Source organism: Neopsephotus bourkii, unplaced genomic scaffold, assembly GCF_033783945.1.
Source record: "Neopsephotus bourkii isolate Nb327-2 ecotype Australia unplaced genomic scaffold, CSIRO-AGI_Nbou_v1 NB_797, whole genome shotgun sequence".
Lineage (NCBI taxonomy): Eukaryota > Metazoa > Chordata > Aves > Psittaciformes > Psittacidae > Neopsephotus > Neopsephotus bourkii.
The window spans coordinates 141,981-159,467 of NW_026901293.1; the positions used below are offsets into that span (position 1 = coordinate 141,981).

At 37.9% G+C, this 17,487-nt stretch overlaps 1 protein-coding gene across 5 annotated transcripts in view; it reads left to right on the plus strand.

Annotated features, from left to right (window-relative positions):
• Nucleotides 1–1,785: 1,785 nt before the first annotated feature.
• CHD9 (chromodomain helicase DNA binding protein 9) overlaps nt 1,786–17,487 on the plus strand; it is an 86,894-nt gene continuing 71,192 nt past the window's right edge. For all 5 annotated transcript variants that reach the window (XM_061355415.1, XM_061355417.1, XM_061355416.1 and 2 more), the window contains exons 1-2: nt 1,786–1,889; nt 9,807–11,409. In XM_061355415.1, coding sequence (XP_061211399.1) covers nt 9,973–11,409 — 1,437 coding nt within the window. In that variant the 5' untranslated portion in view covers nt 1,786–1,889; nt 9,807–9,972. The remainder of the gene's footprint in view (nt 1,890–9,806; nt 11,410–17,487) is intronic.

Consider the following 17,487-nt stretch of genomic DNA (forward strand, 5'->3'; position numbering starts at 1 on the left):
ATCTTTGACAGATGTTACAACATTGTCTCAAAGATTTGAGAAGAAATAACCTTTGTGTTAAAATCTGCTGCTTAATGCAGTGGGATTGAGTGCAACCTCAGCAAGTTTGCCAGTGACACCAAGCTGTGTGGTTCGGTTGATACGCTGGAGGGAAGGAATGCCATGCAGAGGGACCTTGACACGCTTGTGAGGTGGGCTGATGCCAACCTTATGAAGTTTAAACATAACAAGTGCAAGGTCCTACACCTGGGTGGGAGCAATTCCAGGCACAGCTACAGGTTGGGAAGAGAAAAGATTCAGAGCAGCCTTGCCCGGAAGGACTTAGGGGTGTTGGTCGATGAGAAAATGAACATGAGCCAGCTTCAGTGTGTGCTCACAGCCCAGAAGGCAAACCATATCCTGGGCTGCATCAAAAGAAGCGTGACCAGCAGGTCGAAGGAGGTGATCCTGCCCCTCTGCTCTGCTATTGTAAAACCTCACTTGGAGTGTTGTGTGCAGTTCTGGTGTCCTCAACATAAAAAGGACATGGAACCGTTGGAACAAGTCCAGAGGAGGTCCTAGAGGATGATCAGGGGACTGGAGCATCTCCTGTGTGAAGCCAGGCTGAGAAAGTTGGGGCTGTTCAGCCTGGAGAAGAGAAGGCTGCGTGGAGACCTCATAGCAGCCTTCCAGTTTCTGAAGGGGGCCTATAAGGTTGCTGGAGAGGGACTCTTCCTTAGGGACTGTAGCGATAGGACAAGGGGTAACAGGTTAAAACTTAAACAGGGGAAGTTTAGATTGGATGTTAGAAGGAAATTCTTTCCTGTTGGGGTGGTGAGGCACTGGAATAGGTTGCCCAGGGAGGTTGTGAATGCCCCGTCCCTGGCAGTGTTCAGTGCCAGGTTGGACAGAGCCTTGGGTGCCATGATTCAGTGTGAGGTGTCCCTGCCCATGGCAGGGGGGTTGGAACTACATGATCTTAATGTCCTCTGCAACCCTAACTATTCTATGATTCTATTCTATATCCCATTCTGTATTTTAATAAGGATAAAAGGTTGAATTGTATTAATAGTCTTGGAAAGATTTTGAAGAGTTTGTCACTAATAAACTGTATTTAGGGAGAGGGAAATCTGTTTATTGGCATTGGAGGATGCTATGAGCCTTTGAGAGAAAGATGATTTTTTTGAAAGGATGGCATAATTTTGGAATAACACACCGGAATAGAATGTCTGTCTTTTGGTGTTGGAGGTTTTGTTTGCTTTGAGGCTTTTACACACAGGCCCCAGGAAGCCGTTAGTTTGCCTCATGCATGTTTTCCCTTAAACTGTATAATGCTTTGAAGACTTCTTTCTCCGACTGCTCTTATGGCAAGGAGTAGAATAAAACTGTTCATATAAGTATATTCCCTAGAAGGGCAGAGTCAGTTCCTATTGGCCAGTACATCTTTCAGTATGCAAAAACGTATTGCTGCTAAAAGAATATTTACAGACCTTTGTGTATTGACAGGTTTAAAACTTAACCTCAAAACATTTGGTTTTGGTATTCATTTTGTCTTAAAGATGCCCTAAAACTTTCAGCTTTCTGGCACAGACTACCATTCAACCCAAGAGGTTTGTAAGGTTGGGTTGTTTTTCAGTAGTCCTACAAAATCAGCACTTCACTTGGCTATTTGTCACACATTTATTATGTCATGGCTGCTAGTGATTGTGTATTAATTCTGGTGTTCTTGTTTTTATGGTATGAGATTTTTGAGTTTAAACTATTGCATGTACACTCCTGAAGTTGGTTCTTATGTGACTTGTCTTACCATGTTTCATTTTCAGGTCTGATGATGAGATATCCATCTGGATTTAAAACACATCTCTGAGCTTCTTAATTCTTCATTAAAGAGATGTGTTCTTTATTCATGGGTAAGGTCATTTTTTTTATGTATCTTTGACCCCTTTCTTAAATATCTTGCGATACAGTTTAACTTAGAAGATTTCAGCGGTTTATGTTTTATAGGTTGCCCTGGGTTCAGCAGTAGCAGTCATTTTTCTCTTTCTTGGTAGCTGGTGCAGGGCTGTGTTTTGACTTTCAGGCTGGGAACAGAGCTGATAAAAATGATGTTTTGGTTTGGCCAAGGACTTTGTGAGCCTCATGCTCTGCCAGGGAGGAGGGAAGCTGGGAGGAAGCAGAGACAGGACACCTGACCCAAACTGACCAAAGAGGTATTCCATACCACAGCACGTCATGCCCAGAGGGTAACTGGGAGTTACCTGGAAGGGCTAAGGGGACTGCAGGGTTGGAGGAGGTATCAGCTGGTGCTTGGTCGGGCTGGGGGGATGAGTTATCAGTCACCTGGTGATGAGGTGTTGTATTCTCTTCCCTTGTTATTTCCTTTATCATCTTTATTATTGGTGGTAGCAGTAGTGATTTGTGTTATACCTTAGTTACTGAACTGTTCTTATCTCAACCTGTGGGAGTTGCATCCTTTTCGATTCTCCTCTCTGTCCCTCCAGGAGTAGGGGGAGGGCAAGAAGAGGGGGGAGTGGGTGAACAAGCTGTCTGGCTAGGGTTAAACCACGACAAAGTTAATCAGGTACTTCTGTAGTATAGGGTTCTTTAGATGCTTGTCGTAGCTCTTAATTTTGACCCAAGCTTATTATTAAATTTCATAATTCATGGGATTTTTCAAAATGCTACTTGTATTTTTAATTTTTTTAGGTCTCTAAATAAATCTGCTGAGATAATACATTACAGATTTTATTGTAATGTGTTCTTTGCATATGTTAATCACTGCTTGCTGAAACATTATTCTGAGACTTTGTGTATTTACCTTGAGTTAAAAATGAATGTTAAAATATATCTCTTTAAAGAAGTATAGTAAACGGCCCAAATATATGCTCTGGGACTTCCGGTAACATGCTGTATTATACAGAGAGTTCTGTGATAGACTTTGTCTTTGGTGTGGTTTTGCTCTGTTCAGCCTTAGGCAAAGCTGTTCTCAATAAAGAAGCTGTCCCATTCAGAGTGAAGGCAAATATCTTTGGGAAGGGTAGAAATTAGCCTTTAGTTGGACTGGAAGATGGATTTTCTTTCCAAGTGCAGTGTCATTTGTCATTGAACTTCTGTGAATTACCATAACAATTGGCAATTACTGACTTTTTTATTTTTTTTTCTTCTATAAACATTTAATATCAATTTCCCAGAGTGTACCTGCAAGAAAAGAGGAGAAATGGTAGAAGGGAGTTAGTGTGTGTCTGGGAGTAGAGGGGGAGAAACTTGAGTACAGTAACTGGTGTCTGTAAAACCAGTGTAGGTATGTATGAGAAGATACTACTCAGAATCACTGTGAAAAGCATGTACAAGCCAGTTTGCTCTGGTTTTTATGCTCTTACTCAGAGCTGGAACTGTAGCCATGGACTGGAACCTAGTCCTGAGAATTTTAAGACAACCAGTTTCAAATATTTATCTTGATAATCCTCATATCAAAATATAAGGTACTTGAGTTTTGCATGTTTAGGATGATGTCAGTGAGCTACCTAGCATAATAAAATTCTAAACAAAAATGGTGTGTGTAGGGTATGATTTTACTAAAGGGGTGGCTCATTATTCAAAAATAATTATAAATGCATACTAGTGAAAAGCAATTTTAAAATAACAGTGCATATTTAATGGATATGTATTTTTTGTTTAATGAGACAGATTATCCAAACAAGTTTTCTTCTAATTTTAGTGGTAGTAATAAGAGCAGGCACATCTTTTCAACTCATATTAGTTATAGGTATCATGGCACTCTTGCACATAGACTTACTCCTTTCTGTTAGGGAATAGAAGAGTTAATCTGTTCTGAATGTCATAATGTTCTTTTTTTTCAATCTTCTGTGTTTCTTGGATTTTGAGGAAATGGTGCTATCCCTTTGTGAATTTTGAATTTAACATGTACATTGATCTTTATAGTAAAATATCTCTTGTATTGGCACATCAGTGGAAAGTAACTCTGTATTATTTAATTTACTGCAGCTTTTTTAACTCTGCCAGACTTTAGTTATAATTAAATCTGGCAAATAGTGATAGTGTAATTGGCTTTCATTTTTAATACTGGAGAAAGAATGTCTAGCATTTCTGAATATTATGCAGAAGTGATCAGTTTTTTGAGTATCTGTTTTTTAACATGCTGTATTGAGTGTTAGCTCTTGAGTATTCTGTCTGCTAGTAGGTGGGCAAATCATACAAAGCCACAAACCTATCAAACTTTAGTATGCTACACAGAACTCAGCAAATGTAATTATTTTTTCAGTCTCTTTGGGAGATCTCTTTTTGGAAGCAAGTCTGTTACCTGGTTGCATTACTTTCCTCACAAAACAAAAAAGAAAACATGAGAAAACCCAAATACTTCACATACAATCCATACTCTTCCCTAGTTACCAGTATTTGTGTTTACCCCTTTTGTGTCCTTTACCTGTAGTCTGGATTTCTGTTATGTCGTGTTGTTACGACTTCAGTTTTAATTCCTTCTGTCTACTAATTTACCCCTACCTTCTTTCTGAGGTAGTATCTAACATTTATATAGTTGGCCATTGTTTCAACTTATTTTGTGCAAAATGGCCACCAAGTTCACTGACTTCCGCTCATCTATGATCCTGTCACTTGTCAGTCACATGAAGGAGTTATACTCAAGTCTAACAGAGCGTAAAACTGTGGTAACATGCTGAATCGTTACCTAATTTACTTGCTTATAGCTGAAGTAATTCATTTTCTGTTGTCACTTCATCAAATGTGATCAACAATGCAGTTAATGAAGTAAAAGACATCAGTAGTTTTTATTATCTTGTATTTTACTGCTACTCCCGCTTAGTTTTTTTGGAAAAAAAAAATTGCTGATTTTGTTCCATTTTGTTTTCTTGTGTTCATTCTTTTTTTGATATATTATGTAAAATCTTCTTTTCTCTGGTCTTTAAATGTTGTGCTGTTCATTTCTGCTCTTGCTTGTGTCTAGCTGCAAGTGTGTCTTTTTACAGCTCAGGTCTACTGCATGCTAATGTGTGTGCTGTAAAAGGAGATCATGTCTTTGAGACTTCCAGGCTATTTTTTCTTGGTATTTCCTTCTGACAACAATAAAGGGTTATTATTAAACTCTGATGGACAAATGAAATGAAGAAAGTTTCCTTTTTTTCTTCCTTTTTTTTTTTTTTGTTGTTCTTGTTTCCTTTGCGAGTAGTTGCATTAACTTGAAAGCTCAGTTTCCTAACCTACCTCTGGTGTTGGTTCATTCTTGTTGCACACACAATCAAGGAAAAGAATCAAACTGGGATGAGTGTAGCCAGTTTCATCAGTTCTAAGTGGTTTTGATTAAGCAAAATTTCAAAAATATCTTAATGTATTGATTTATATTCTGTTTGTAGTTGAAAATATAGTTTTAAACCATAGAACGTCTATGTTTCTATTGGTTTTTTTAATGAAAAATGTGGGTTGAGCAGAAATTTTTTTTTTGCTTTTTCATTCACTTGGACTTACTTACTCAAATGCCATTTCTCCTGTTCTAGCACCTCACTTTAAATCCTCAATTTAAAATAGATGTCTTAATGTTAAGAGCTAGCAGATTAAAGAAAGGAGAGGTGTTGTCCTGGTTTCATTAGTTAACAGTTACTTTTCTCCTTTGTAGTAGCTGGTGTAGTGCTGTGTTTTCAACTTTAGTCTGAGAACACTGCTGGCAACACACTAATGTCTTAGTTGTTGCTCACTATTGCTTACTCTGATCAAGGACTTTTCAGTCTTTCCTCCCCTGCCAGTGAGGAGGGACATAAGCCAGGAGGGAGCAGAGACAGGACACCTGACCCAAACTAGCCAAAGGGGTATTCTGTACCACAGCATGTCATGCCCAGTATATAAACTGAGGGGAGTTACCTGGAAAGCCAGATGTCTGCTCAGGTCAGGCTGGGTATCGGTCGTCAGGTGGTGAGGTTGTACTGGGCATCACTGCTGTTTATTGGTTCTTCTTTTTTTCCCTTTCTTTTTTAGCTTTATATTCTCTCCCCTTGTTACTTCCCTTATTAGTAGTAGTTTTGTATTGTACTTTAGTTATTGCACTGTTCTCATCTCAGTTCATGGGGTTTGAATATTCTTTTGGTTCTCCTCCCCATCCTGCTGGGGGGGGGGGGAAGGGTGTTGGGGGAGCGTAAGCAAGCAGCTGTGTGGTTCTGAGTTGCTGTCTGGACTGAAACCACGGCAGGTGTTCAGTTTAATGAAGAGTGACCAGATCAAGAAAATCCGAGAGCTGGGAGGTGTTTCTGTTCTCATTCAAGTATGTTTGCAGAGTAACTTAATACTTGGAGAAAATGCTGTGTTTTGTGTGACATATCAAACGATACAGTTGGCAATCTGAAAAAATTTGCACTTTAAATTCTGCTGCTTTAGCATGTGAAGATTGCAAACCTTGAAATGTTTCAGGCTAACTTGGAGGGTACTGTTGCAAAATGTTAGAATTAGTTTATTTTTTATGAGAAGTCTAATTTCATCACAGATTCTCAATGCAAAAGGGCACAAATGTCAAGTTGTATTTGCCATGAGAAATAGAATTCCCATTCTGGTTAAAATGCCACTTCAGTGGGAGCTTCTGTGAGAAGTATTTTGAAACTAGTACTATAAAACACCGGCTGCCACCGCATTTTTAAACTTGTAGCTGTCAAGTCAAATAGATGAAAGTGTTCCAAATGTTTATTTGCTTGAATGCTTTTGTACCATCTGAAGGTAAAAGTATGTCCAAAGCTTGAACTGGTACCAGAGATATGTTTGGGGAAGGAGAAAGCCGGGTAAAACTGTGTTAAAATACAGTTGTAGCTGCCATCATTTTCTGTATAAGTAGGAGTAAAGACATGGAAAAGAGAGTTAGATACAGAAGGCGTGTAAAAAATTTCCTTATCAGAACTATTTTGCTTAATTAAGTTGGATGTGAGGAGGTAGGTTTAGGTTTTGGTTTTGGTTTTTTTTTGGGGGGAGGGGCAGTTTGTGGGAGGTTTTTTTTGTGGTTTGGTATTTTGGTTTTTTTGGGGGGGTGTTTGTGTTGGGTTTTTGTTTTTGTTGGTTTTTGGTTTTGTTTTTGTTTTGAAGGAAGGGACAGGAGAAAATAAAATGTTTGTTTCAGAGAAGTTCAGAAATGCGTCACAGTCTTCATATACCTTCACAGTGTCCAGGCTGAGCATCTAACGTTTTGATAATCAAGTATAGCACAGAGAAATAAAAAAGCATTGCTCAATGAATTTGGAAAATGACTGTGTGAAAGTCTAGTTTCTCCAAATCAAATCTCCTTGCATTTCCAAGTTACACTTTTCTTTGGGCTGAAAATATGTCATGATTTTGTAAACACTAGAGTAAAAGACTAGAGGTAAAAGTACTTCTCTGGACAAAAAAGCAAGGTGTCTTTGCAGCAGTTGTGCTCAGGCTATCAACAGCGGTATCCTTTCAAAAAGAGGCTTGGGTTGTTTAAGCTGTCTTCTTAACAAATTTGTGTTGGTATACTTATGAAGTTTATCATGTGTCTAGCCTTCAGATTTCTCAGTTCACAAGTTCATCTGTGTTGGTATTATTGAAGTGAATCTGAGATCTTCAGGTTATATTTCCTTTTTAAACCTACTAAGATTTATGTGCTTTTATAAAGCCTTTTCATTTTAATAAGAGGGTCTCTTATTTTGTGCCTTTTTTTTCCTTATGCTGAAAATAAGTAGGGAAAAACAAAGGTGAAAAGTGTTTCTTGGATTTTGAGCAAGACAGCAAATTCCTGTGAGGCTCAAAGTTACAGTTCCATGACTGCAGTGATAACAGCTGTTATATGTGGGGTTTTTTCCCCATTTTTTATTATAGAGGTACGCAATCAAATATGAAGAGGTTCTCTGGTATGTGTTTTTCAGTGCAGGACAGTTGTAGCCTCATTCCATAATTCTACGCTACTAGGTAGTTAAAATCAAGAGTGCGTGCAGTAAATTTCCATAGAGTAGCTGGCCGGATGTCACTTACTCAAAAAAAAATTGAAAAAAAGTGGTGGATCCTATTGTATCTGTATCGTTAAAGGTGGAAGAAATTGCTCTGCTTTTTCTAGTTTTCAGGATAGCATGAATTCAGTAGCTTTCCTTACACGTCACAGTGAAATAACAGTGTATCGCTGGGCATAACCAAGGACCTGTTTGTAGTCTGCTGAGCTAATTATACTTAGTCTCTAGGTAAACTTCTATTGATAAAGGCTTCAAATTTCAGTTTTCACCAGTAGGGTCCTTGGTAGCCTGGACCATGACATTTTACATATTGCTACCGCCCTTTCCATCTAATCTTTCCACCATCTGCGTGGGGGTTTGTTTAATTGGATCATTTGTTCTGGGTCAACAATATTATGTACTTGTATTTATTCTGAATTAGTTGTCTTCCCTTAGCTATAATAGCTCTTCCCTGACTTATGTTTTGAGTTAAAATGTCCTAAGATGGGAGATTATTATATTGGAAATGATACAGAAACTTACACCCATGCCACATCATCTACCTGAATCCTGATGTTGGTTTATCATCTGTTGGAAGGTGTTCGATACTGGGAAAGTCATTCTGTTGCTTTCAATCATAAGCACACAACTTAATCGGTTCTAGAAGATAATGGGGCCTAATTTATGTTAGTGCTTCCTTTAACTTGGGACTTCAGGACGTCCTAACTTCAAGCAATAAATTATACATGTATCACCTGGAAACCATGGCTATTTTGCTATGCTAAGCTGTCACCTTCCTAAGATTCTGTGCTTTTTTATAGCATGCTTCTGCTCTATACTCATGGTAATTAACACACAAATCCATACTTGCTAGATGTCACCAACTGGTGACTTTTGAGTGTGATACAGGATTCATCTATTTTCTGTGTAGACCAGAAGTTACATACCCAAACCTTCAGTCAGGTTTATTAGTTTATTCTGACTATGGTGCCTACACCATCAGTAGATTAGGAGTATGAGAACAGGTTTTCATCAGCCTGTCAGAGATTAGTTTGTACTTAGTAGGTTCAACATGAACCTTGTTCATCAATGAATTTTTTAGATTTCCATTCAGGGTATCCATTTTTGCAAGGATCCCATGTTCATTTTATTCTTAGGAGAAATCATTAATGAAGAATTGCAGTTGAAATGGAGGAGGAGGGCATGAAGGTGAGCTTTAGTAGTAGGGTCAGGAATTAAAAGCTGTGGCTGTTTTATTTCCTTCCCCCCCCCCCTTTTTTTTTTTAATTGGATATATGTATTGACAGGACAAAGGAATTATTACATGCAGAAGCCTTTAGTTCTGTTACTTCCTTAATTTAACATAAATACAAGAAATGGAGTATCTCAGCATTTCCCAGTGAAGTCAAGGTGGTTTTGTTTTTAAATGTAGTTTATAACCTTGTTAAGTTTCTTGTATAGACCTACAGAATTGTGTACATTTTATGTGCTATGCCTGATTTCTTATCCTGCAACCAGTTTAATTCTGGACTGCTAAAGCCACAATACTGTTCCAATTCAATAGTTTTAATGAAAATGGCAAAGAAAAAATCTAAACCTTGGGTAATTGAGGAAACTGAATGAAAAAAGTGAAACCATTAAATTTAAAACATCAAATATTACTTTAATTGTGTAAGCACAAAGAGGATAAATGCTACCCAAGCATCAAGTAGAAGCAAAAATGACTTAATTGATTTGCGGTTTAACTAAACTCTTAATGTTAAGAAAAAAAATACCACACATCTGGAAAAGTATTGTGGAGGGGAAGGAGCAATGTGGAAAGCCATAAAAGTAATTTTTCTCTTTTTTTTTTTTTCTCTGTTTTTTTCTCTCCCATAGGATCCTTTAACGTTTTGAGATGAATGTTCCATCAGAATCACTAATGGATGTTGGCATGCCTTGGATAAGCTGGTGACTGCTGGATGTCATTCATTTCTGTTCACTGCAGAGCGCCAAAATTGACTCCATTTGGAGTTGAGAGAAAAAGCAGTACAGGCCTATCAAAATGACTGATCCTATGATGGATTTTTTTGATGATGCCAATCTTTTTAGTGAGACCTTAGAAGGTTTGTCAGATGATGCCTTTGTTCAACCTGGACCTGTTTCACTTGTTGATGAATTAAATTTGGGTGCAGAATTTGAACCTTTGCACATAGACTCGTTAAACCATGTGCAAGATGCTCAAAATCAACAAAAGATGAGTGACTTTGATCAGTTGAATCAGTTTGATTCACTGAAACTCCACTCAGTAAATCAGTCTTTTAATAGCCCAGCTGACAATGTCTTATCACCACACTCTCAGTTCAATTGTTCACCAGTTCATCCACAGAACCAGTCTAATGGGATGTTTCCAGATGTGGCTGATGGTAGTCCTATGTGGGGTCATCAAACTGCCACAACTGTTTCAAATCAGAATGGGTCCCCCTTTCACCAAGGACATTCTCAGTCTATGCAGCAAAATAAAAGCTTTGTAGCACACCATGACTTTGCCTTATTTCAGGCTAACGAGCCACAGCATCAGTGTGCCTCACTACAGTCACAACAAAGCAGAAACAACACGGGGCAAGATGCTCTGAGTCAGCCGAAAGACTTCATGGAAGTTAACGTATCTACTTCTCTCAGAGTCGGTGTCAACCACCCCTCTCCAGTTTCTAATCCATCAACTTCACAGCAGCCTCTGTCTGTTCAACAGTTTTCTCAAACTGCAAGTGCTTCACTACATTTTTGTGGGAATCAAGAAGGAAATTTTGATGGACAGTCTCCAACTATTACTCCATGTTCTGTCAGTAATAGCCAACAATTTTCATCTCCTTTTTCTTACTCTAATAATCACATTTCCCCTACAAGCCTTCTTCGGTCTACGACAGCTCTTTCTACTAGCCAGCAGACACACTCTATCTCTGACTTCACTGGAAGCGATGCCTTTACATCTCAAACGGGGACCAAGCAAGAAACAACCAATCAGATGTTGAATCCTAATACACCTCTGAATTCAAATAATTTTCAAATGTTGCATTCTTCGCATCCTCAGGGCAACTTTAGTAGTTCAAAACTCTCTACTGTAAATATTAGTTTTTCAGCTTCTACTGGTTCTGCATCTCAGATAAGCCATTTCACTGACCCAATTGAAAGCAATGGTTTTACATCTTTAGATGAGAACTTACTTCATCAAGTCGACACTCATAATGAACCATTTACAGGACTTGATCCAGATGACCTTCTTCAGGAAGACCTTCTACCACAGTTTGATGATTCTGCATTTGTTCAGGATAGCACAAGCCATGTTTTAGAGCATGACCTAGAACACCATATAAACCCAGAGCAAGTAACACAGTCATCTGACCTTGTTCGGGCACAGTCTCACAGTCAGATCCATCCTTGGCATTCTCCAGTTTCTAATCAGCATCTGCAAGACAGAAGTCGTGTAACCTTACAAGGACAGGTGTGTAGGGATTTGGGGGTGGGGGTTGAGGTCCTTGATTTGGTTTATCTGGTGAAATGAATAATAGTGACTGGTTCTTGTACTAAAGCATGATTACTTAATTCTCTCAGCTGTTCTTACTTGACCCTGAAGAAGTCTTTAAGTAAAGGCTACTTCAGGGGGAAAAAACCCAAGTTGTTGATGCAGACCTTTTTGTCTCCTTTTCTTACCATTGCAGAAAATAAGATGTACATGAACTGAAATATTTAGAGAAAATGGTGCCAGTCCTTCTGGTGCTTATATTTCCTAAGTACAGCAGAGAAAATTGGTTGTTTTGTGGTTTTGGTGCAAATACAATGGCTTATTGTCTTTTTTAAGTACTTACAGCAACATATTTTTAAGAGCTTTGATAAGGCTTGTGTAGATGATTTCCTTCAGAAATTGTACTGGTTTTGTTGTTACTTGGTCCTTTGCTTGATATCTTTGTGCTTATGCTAATTGGCTAAAAATAGAGACTTTTTGTTGTTGGTTTTGGTATGCATAGTAATAATAGAAACATAAAATGCTATGCTGCTGTTTGATTTTTGTTACTTTTGGCTAAACAAAAAAACACTGCAGTTGTTTTAGTGTAATGCATACAAGTATTAAGCCCTCCATGTGGAGGACAAGATAGCATGAAAATTACAGTTTACATTTTTTTGGTGGTATGCAAGAGAAGCCAGCTTTGCAGGCAGTGCTTTTCAGATTATCTGTAAGAAATAACAACGGTCCAAGCACTGGGGAGTTTGAAAGACAGTCCTTCAATCTGTTTCTTGTGAATGCTTTCTCCTAACAAATAATGTAGTGAGCTTTCAAATAGTTTTGAGTGTCCACTCAATATTAAGTGCACTTTTTTTTTTTTTAAATTCCTGACCTTTATCTTCATCCATATCGTCATCTTTTATAGGAAGCATGTAAACATCAATGAATTGAAATATAGGCTGGCACTTGTGGATTACTTTGGTCTGTTACAAGACTAGCTAAGCTTTTCAAAACCAAACAAAATGGCACAAGTAAAGTTGGGTTTTTTTCCCACAACATTGTAACCAGCAAAAGTCATGTTTTTATTACAGAGGCTAGAAGGCTCAGCATTATGTGAGATTCTTGCAGGCTTTTCAGCATAAAAAGTTCCTAAATCAAAGGAAAATACTTATTGAACATAGAAAAGACTTAATCAAATGCACAAATAATTATTCTTTCAGCTCTTAAAGTTTACCAATCTTTAAAGCTGTTGCTGTGGTTTTGGAGATGGGTTTAGCGGCCCTCTTTGTTAATGCTTGAAAAGTGATGTCAGCAAATGCATTACCTTAATCTTACCATAGTTTTATCTGTTTGGTAGCTTCCAGTCCATATTTCATTTGACAGGAATGACTGAAACGTTTTCAGTAAAATGGCTTGGCAGAAGGAGATACTGCTGTAGCATAAATGCTCATGTTCAGCTGTCATGGCTGGTTATCTGGGGTTTTCAAAATTGTGAGACTGCTGAAATCCATGTACATATGAACAGTGAAAGTAGGAATCTTTATTTTAAACTAGTGTTCTTTCTAGTAGAAATGTAAATTGTATTTGAGAAAGGTGATGAAATAGAAATGTTTTCTAATTTTCAATCTGTGCATTTAAAAATAGAGGCAACTCTTATCATCAAATCTAAACCTGCACACAGCTTGAAAAAGGTAATAACTACTGTATTCAGTATATCCTTGCAGCCAATATTCTTTCTACCTGAGAATATAGAATGCTGTCTTGCTGGGAAAAAAAAATACTGAGAAAGTAACTTAATTACTGACTTGCTTCTACTTAGTGTCCTAGGTTCAGTTGTAACAGTTATTTTTCTCCTTCATAGTAGGTGGTGCAGTGCTGTGTGTTGGCCTTAGTCTGAGAGCAGTGCTGGTAACACAGGAATGTTTTAGTTGTTGCTCAGTATCGCTTACTTTGATCAAGGACTTTTCAGTTTCATGCTCTGCCAGTGAGGAGGGGCACATAAAGCTGGGAGGAAGGAGAGACATGACACCTGACTGAAATTAGCCAGAGGTATTCCATACCACAGCACGTCATGCCCAGTATATAAACTGAGGGGAGCTACCCGGAAGTCCAGGTCGCTGCTCAGGTCAGGCTGGGTATCAGACAGTGGGTGGTGAGCAGAGGTATTTGGCATCACTGCTGTTTGTTGGTTCTCTTCCCTTTCCTTTTAAACTTTATATTCTCTTCCCTAGTTACTTCCTTTATCGTTACTAGTAGTAGTAGTAGTTTTGCATTACACTTTAGTTATTGGACTGCTCTTATCAGCCCCCGTGGGGTGTGCGTTCTTTGGGTTCTCCTCCCCGTCCTGCCTGGAGCTGGGGATGGGGGGAGGTGTGGAGAGCCAAAGGAGGGAGAAGGGGGGGAGTGAGCAAGTGGCTGTATGGTTCTGAGTTACCAGGTGGGCTGAAACTATGACACTTAGTTTGCAGGACACAAGCCTGTGAAGGAGGCAGTCTATTACTTTTTCATCTCTTTATGTCATTAGTGTAGAGATAAGGGTTTTATACATTTCATCTTTGGTCTTGGTTCAGTAGATTGCTTCTCCATTTCTGTTTCAGCTTATGGTTCTGGAGTGTGTGGTTGTAGATTTTTACCAGTGAAACTCTTCCTGTAAAACTGGTGTGACATTAATGGAAGATGTATACAGCTGTGTATTTGACATCAGCGTGATGAACTGAATGATGCAGTAGATGTGCTCCATTGGTTTTGATAAACACTTCTTATTTTTTAGATTGGGGAAGGGGAAGAAGAGGGTACAGCCCAAGTAGCTACTTGTCAGTTATCTCTGTAACCTAAAGACACATGTAGTAGCTCCTAGTGAAATGTGATGCTGTTTATTACTGTGTGTACAGTAATGCAGAGGTTACAGCACCCGAATTCCCTGCCAGGAAGTGGAGCAGCAGAGCCACGAGCTATAAACAGTAGCATTGAGGCTGTTGGTCTCCCATGAGCCATACTTGGGTGAAGGGTGAAGAGGAAGTGGATTCCGGGAAGAGTGGGGGTGGCAAGAAATCCAGGGGTTGGGATCCAGGGGTTGTGAGGAGCCTTGGGATACAAGCCAGACAGCTAAAAACAGGTCTAAGAAAATTCTCTGGTGCTGTGACTTTTCTGTTGTGTTCAAGAGAACTATTTAAGTCTTACTTCCATCTTGCTACATGAGTAGCTAGGAATAGAGACAAAGTTCTGAGACCTGTGGAAAGTGTTTAAGGTTCTTGGGGTTTGTGTTTGTTTTTTATTGTGTAAATACAAAGCAACTTTCCAGTATTTAAACTTTTTTTTTTTTTTTTTTTTTTTTTACATTTTTTACCCTGGAAATTTGAAATGAGACAGAAAATGGATAGTTAAAAACTGCTTGGCTTGTTTTTTATTATTTCAGGGTATGCAGTAAATTGTATAAATTGGATTGTGACCTCGAGTTTGTCTAATCAGACGGATTTTTCATGTTTTCATCAGAAACTAATTGTGAAGTGGTCGGTGTCAAACTGTTAAGAGGAATGTACTGATGGGGGAGTGCAGAAGCATATGATGTTGAGGCCTATTTAAGTCAGTGGTGTATGTAATATGAATAGTAACAGAAATGTATGGCAATTACTGAAGAAGTGTTTCAGATCTGTCTTTTGTCTGAGTTAGGTGGGAAGGGATTTTGATAATTTTAATTTGGAATAATTAAGGTGAAATCTTCATTACTTAACAAGGCAGTGTTTCATCCCAGCTTTTGTGCACACTGTGGAAACAGTGGATTAAATTGTTTTCATCAATTTTAGTTTGATCACAGTTGAGTGTTTTTTCAGACAGGAAACCTTTTTATTTTAGTAAATAGTTAATGAACTGTAGCTATGTGAATAAACACAACATTAGACAACCAGAGATCTTCAACTACAGTTATGCTGAGGTTATTTGAAATTAAGGATGAACATTAAACACTCCTGATGAGTATGCTTCCTTCCAGATAATGAAATATTTTTACTTATACAGTATTCTTTTGATAGAAATTAATTTCACAATTAATACATTTATTCTGTGTAACAATGCTACAGAAATAAATACCATCTAGAATATCTTATACCACCGTTACACTTTCAGTGCCTGCTGTAATTAGATTATAGTTGTAAATAAATTGTGCCTCTTAATATTACATCATGCATTTTTCATTAGAGTTAGTTTGAGAACAAAGTAGAGAAGTGAACTGAAGATTCATGTAGCCTCAGCTTCGACTAATACAACATTTGTAGCCTTTAACTCCACTTAAAAATGGTTTAAGTTTGCTAATGCTAAATAATTTATTCACTTTTTTGTGAAGTTGAAAAAAGATGACAAAAATAAAGACTTCAACATTCAGCATCTTTAGGAAAAAAAAAAAAAGTTGGGAAGATAATCTGAACTATAAATTGTCCTAAGAGAAGTTTACAACCCTCTCACTATATGTTATTTTGTAATAAATGTTTTAATCTCTTCTGGCTACATACATGAAAGCAGAATAACTGAGATTATACTGGAAAGTAATATTCAATTAATAATCTTGTGTGCTATAGGACAAGGTGGTAGGCTTAGTTCCTAAATTTGATTAATCTTTTCTCTTTTGTGACTACATGTTTGGCACCTAACTTGATCCTTAAGGGTACCAGTGAATTCCAGTATCTTGTATCTTACTTATTTTGTAAAAACTGGCTTGAAACCTGCTTTTATCCTTGGAAGCTTGAGGTTTCCAAGCACTTGTTTTATACCAACAGATGAGACTATTTCTGGAGAGAATTTGTCTTGCCCTTGTTGAAAGTTTAGCAAAGAAAGTCTGAATATTGTAGATGGTTGTTTGGTGGTTGTGTGCCTTGGGATATCTGTATAGATCAGAATGGCATAATCTCCTATATAAGTGTATAATCAGAGATGGAACTAAATTTCACCTCATCAAAGTCCAGGCATCTGTGCTGCTGAGGTGCATGCCCTGAATTGTCACAGGTCTTTCAGCTCCGGCTGTCTTAGCAGATGCCTCTTTTTATCAAGTCTATATTCATTGTAGACAAGTATCCCTTGGATTATTCCTCTTGTAAACCTCTTACTCTGCCATTGCTTGCTGTTCTACTTGTAGAGGAAATACTGCGCTGTAAAGTTTCTATGACAGAAATACACACTATGCAGTGATATGTTTTCTTGGCTAGTTATGGGAGGTACAGCAAGCTAATTAGTTGATCTGAGCAGTTATGGAGAATGTATAAATGTCAAGGATATAGTATTTGTCAGAGTGTATTTTGTACATTCTATGTAGTTTAATTTGAAGTAAGCCTGTAATGAGAAATATTTTAAAGTAATAAATTGATCACACTGCATGCAAATTCTGTGTAAATGTGGCAGGCTGTTTTGCAGAATAAGTTTATAGGTTATGGCTCCTCAGTATTATTACAGTACAAGATTGTAAAAATTATGATGCTGTTATATATTGCTTATGAAGCAATGGACGACAGTTTTGCGTGGGACTGAGCATAGTAAGATATGAGTCTCAATTTGCCCTATTTTATATCATCTGAAAACTGAAATCCAGACATCTGTGCCACTAAGCAGGAACAGGGGGGAAGCATGAAAAGTCATATCTTGAAATGTAACAAAAACACACCCCCAACAAATCTATCTCCCAAACCAAAAGAGCAACTAAAACCTTGTTCTTTTTCCTAAAATGCTTAATAGTGCTGGTATAGCTCGCATTAAGCATATCCACTGTATTGATACTGTTACTGTTCCTTTAATTATGGTTAATTTTATGGGTGACATCACATTAGCAAATGTAAATCTTTGAGGTTTCCTTTTAAACATTCCTAGGATTTGTATGGATTTACTTATATGTGCTTAAGAAGAATTTTCACCTTTCTTGTAGCAGCTTAATAAATTCTCTACCACAGTGAGGCAGCAGAATCCAGTTGTCATCTCCCAGCACCTAACAGCTTTATCATGTGTGTACAAATAAGGAAAGTAGGCTCTCCGCTGACCTTCTTTGTGCCATATTTTGCAACTTTTTTTTGCTGTCTTTTTATTCTGATCCTCTGATTT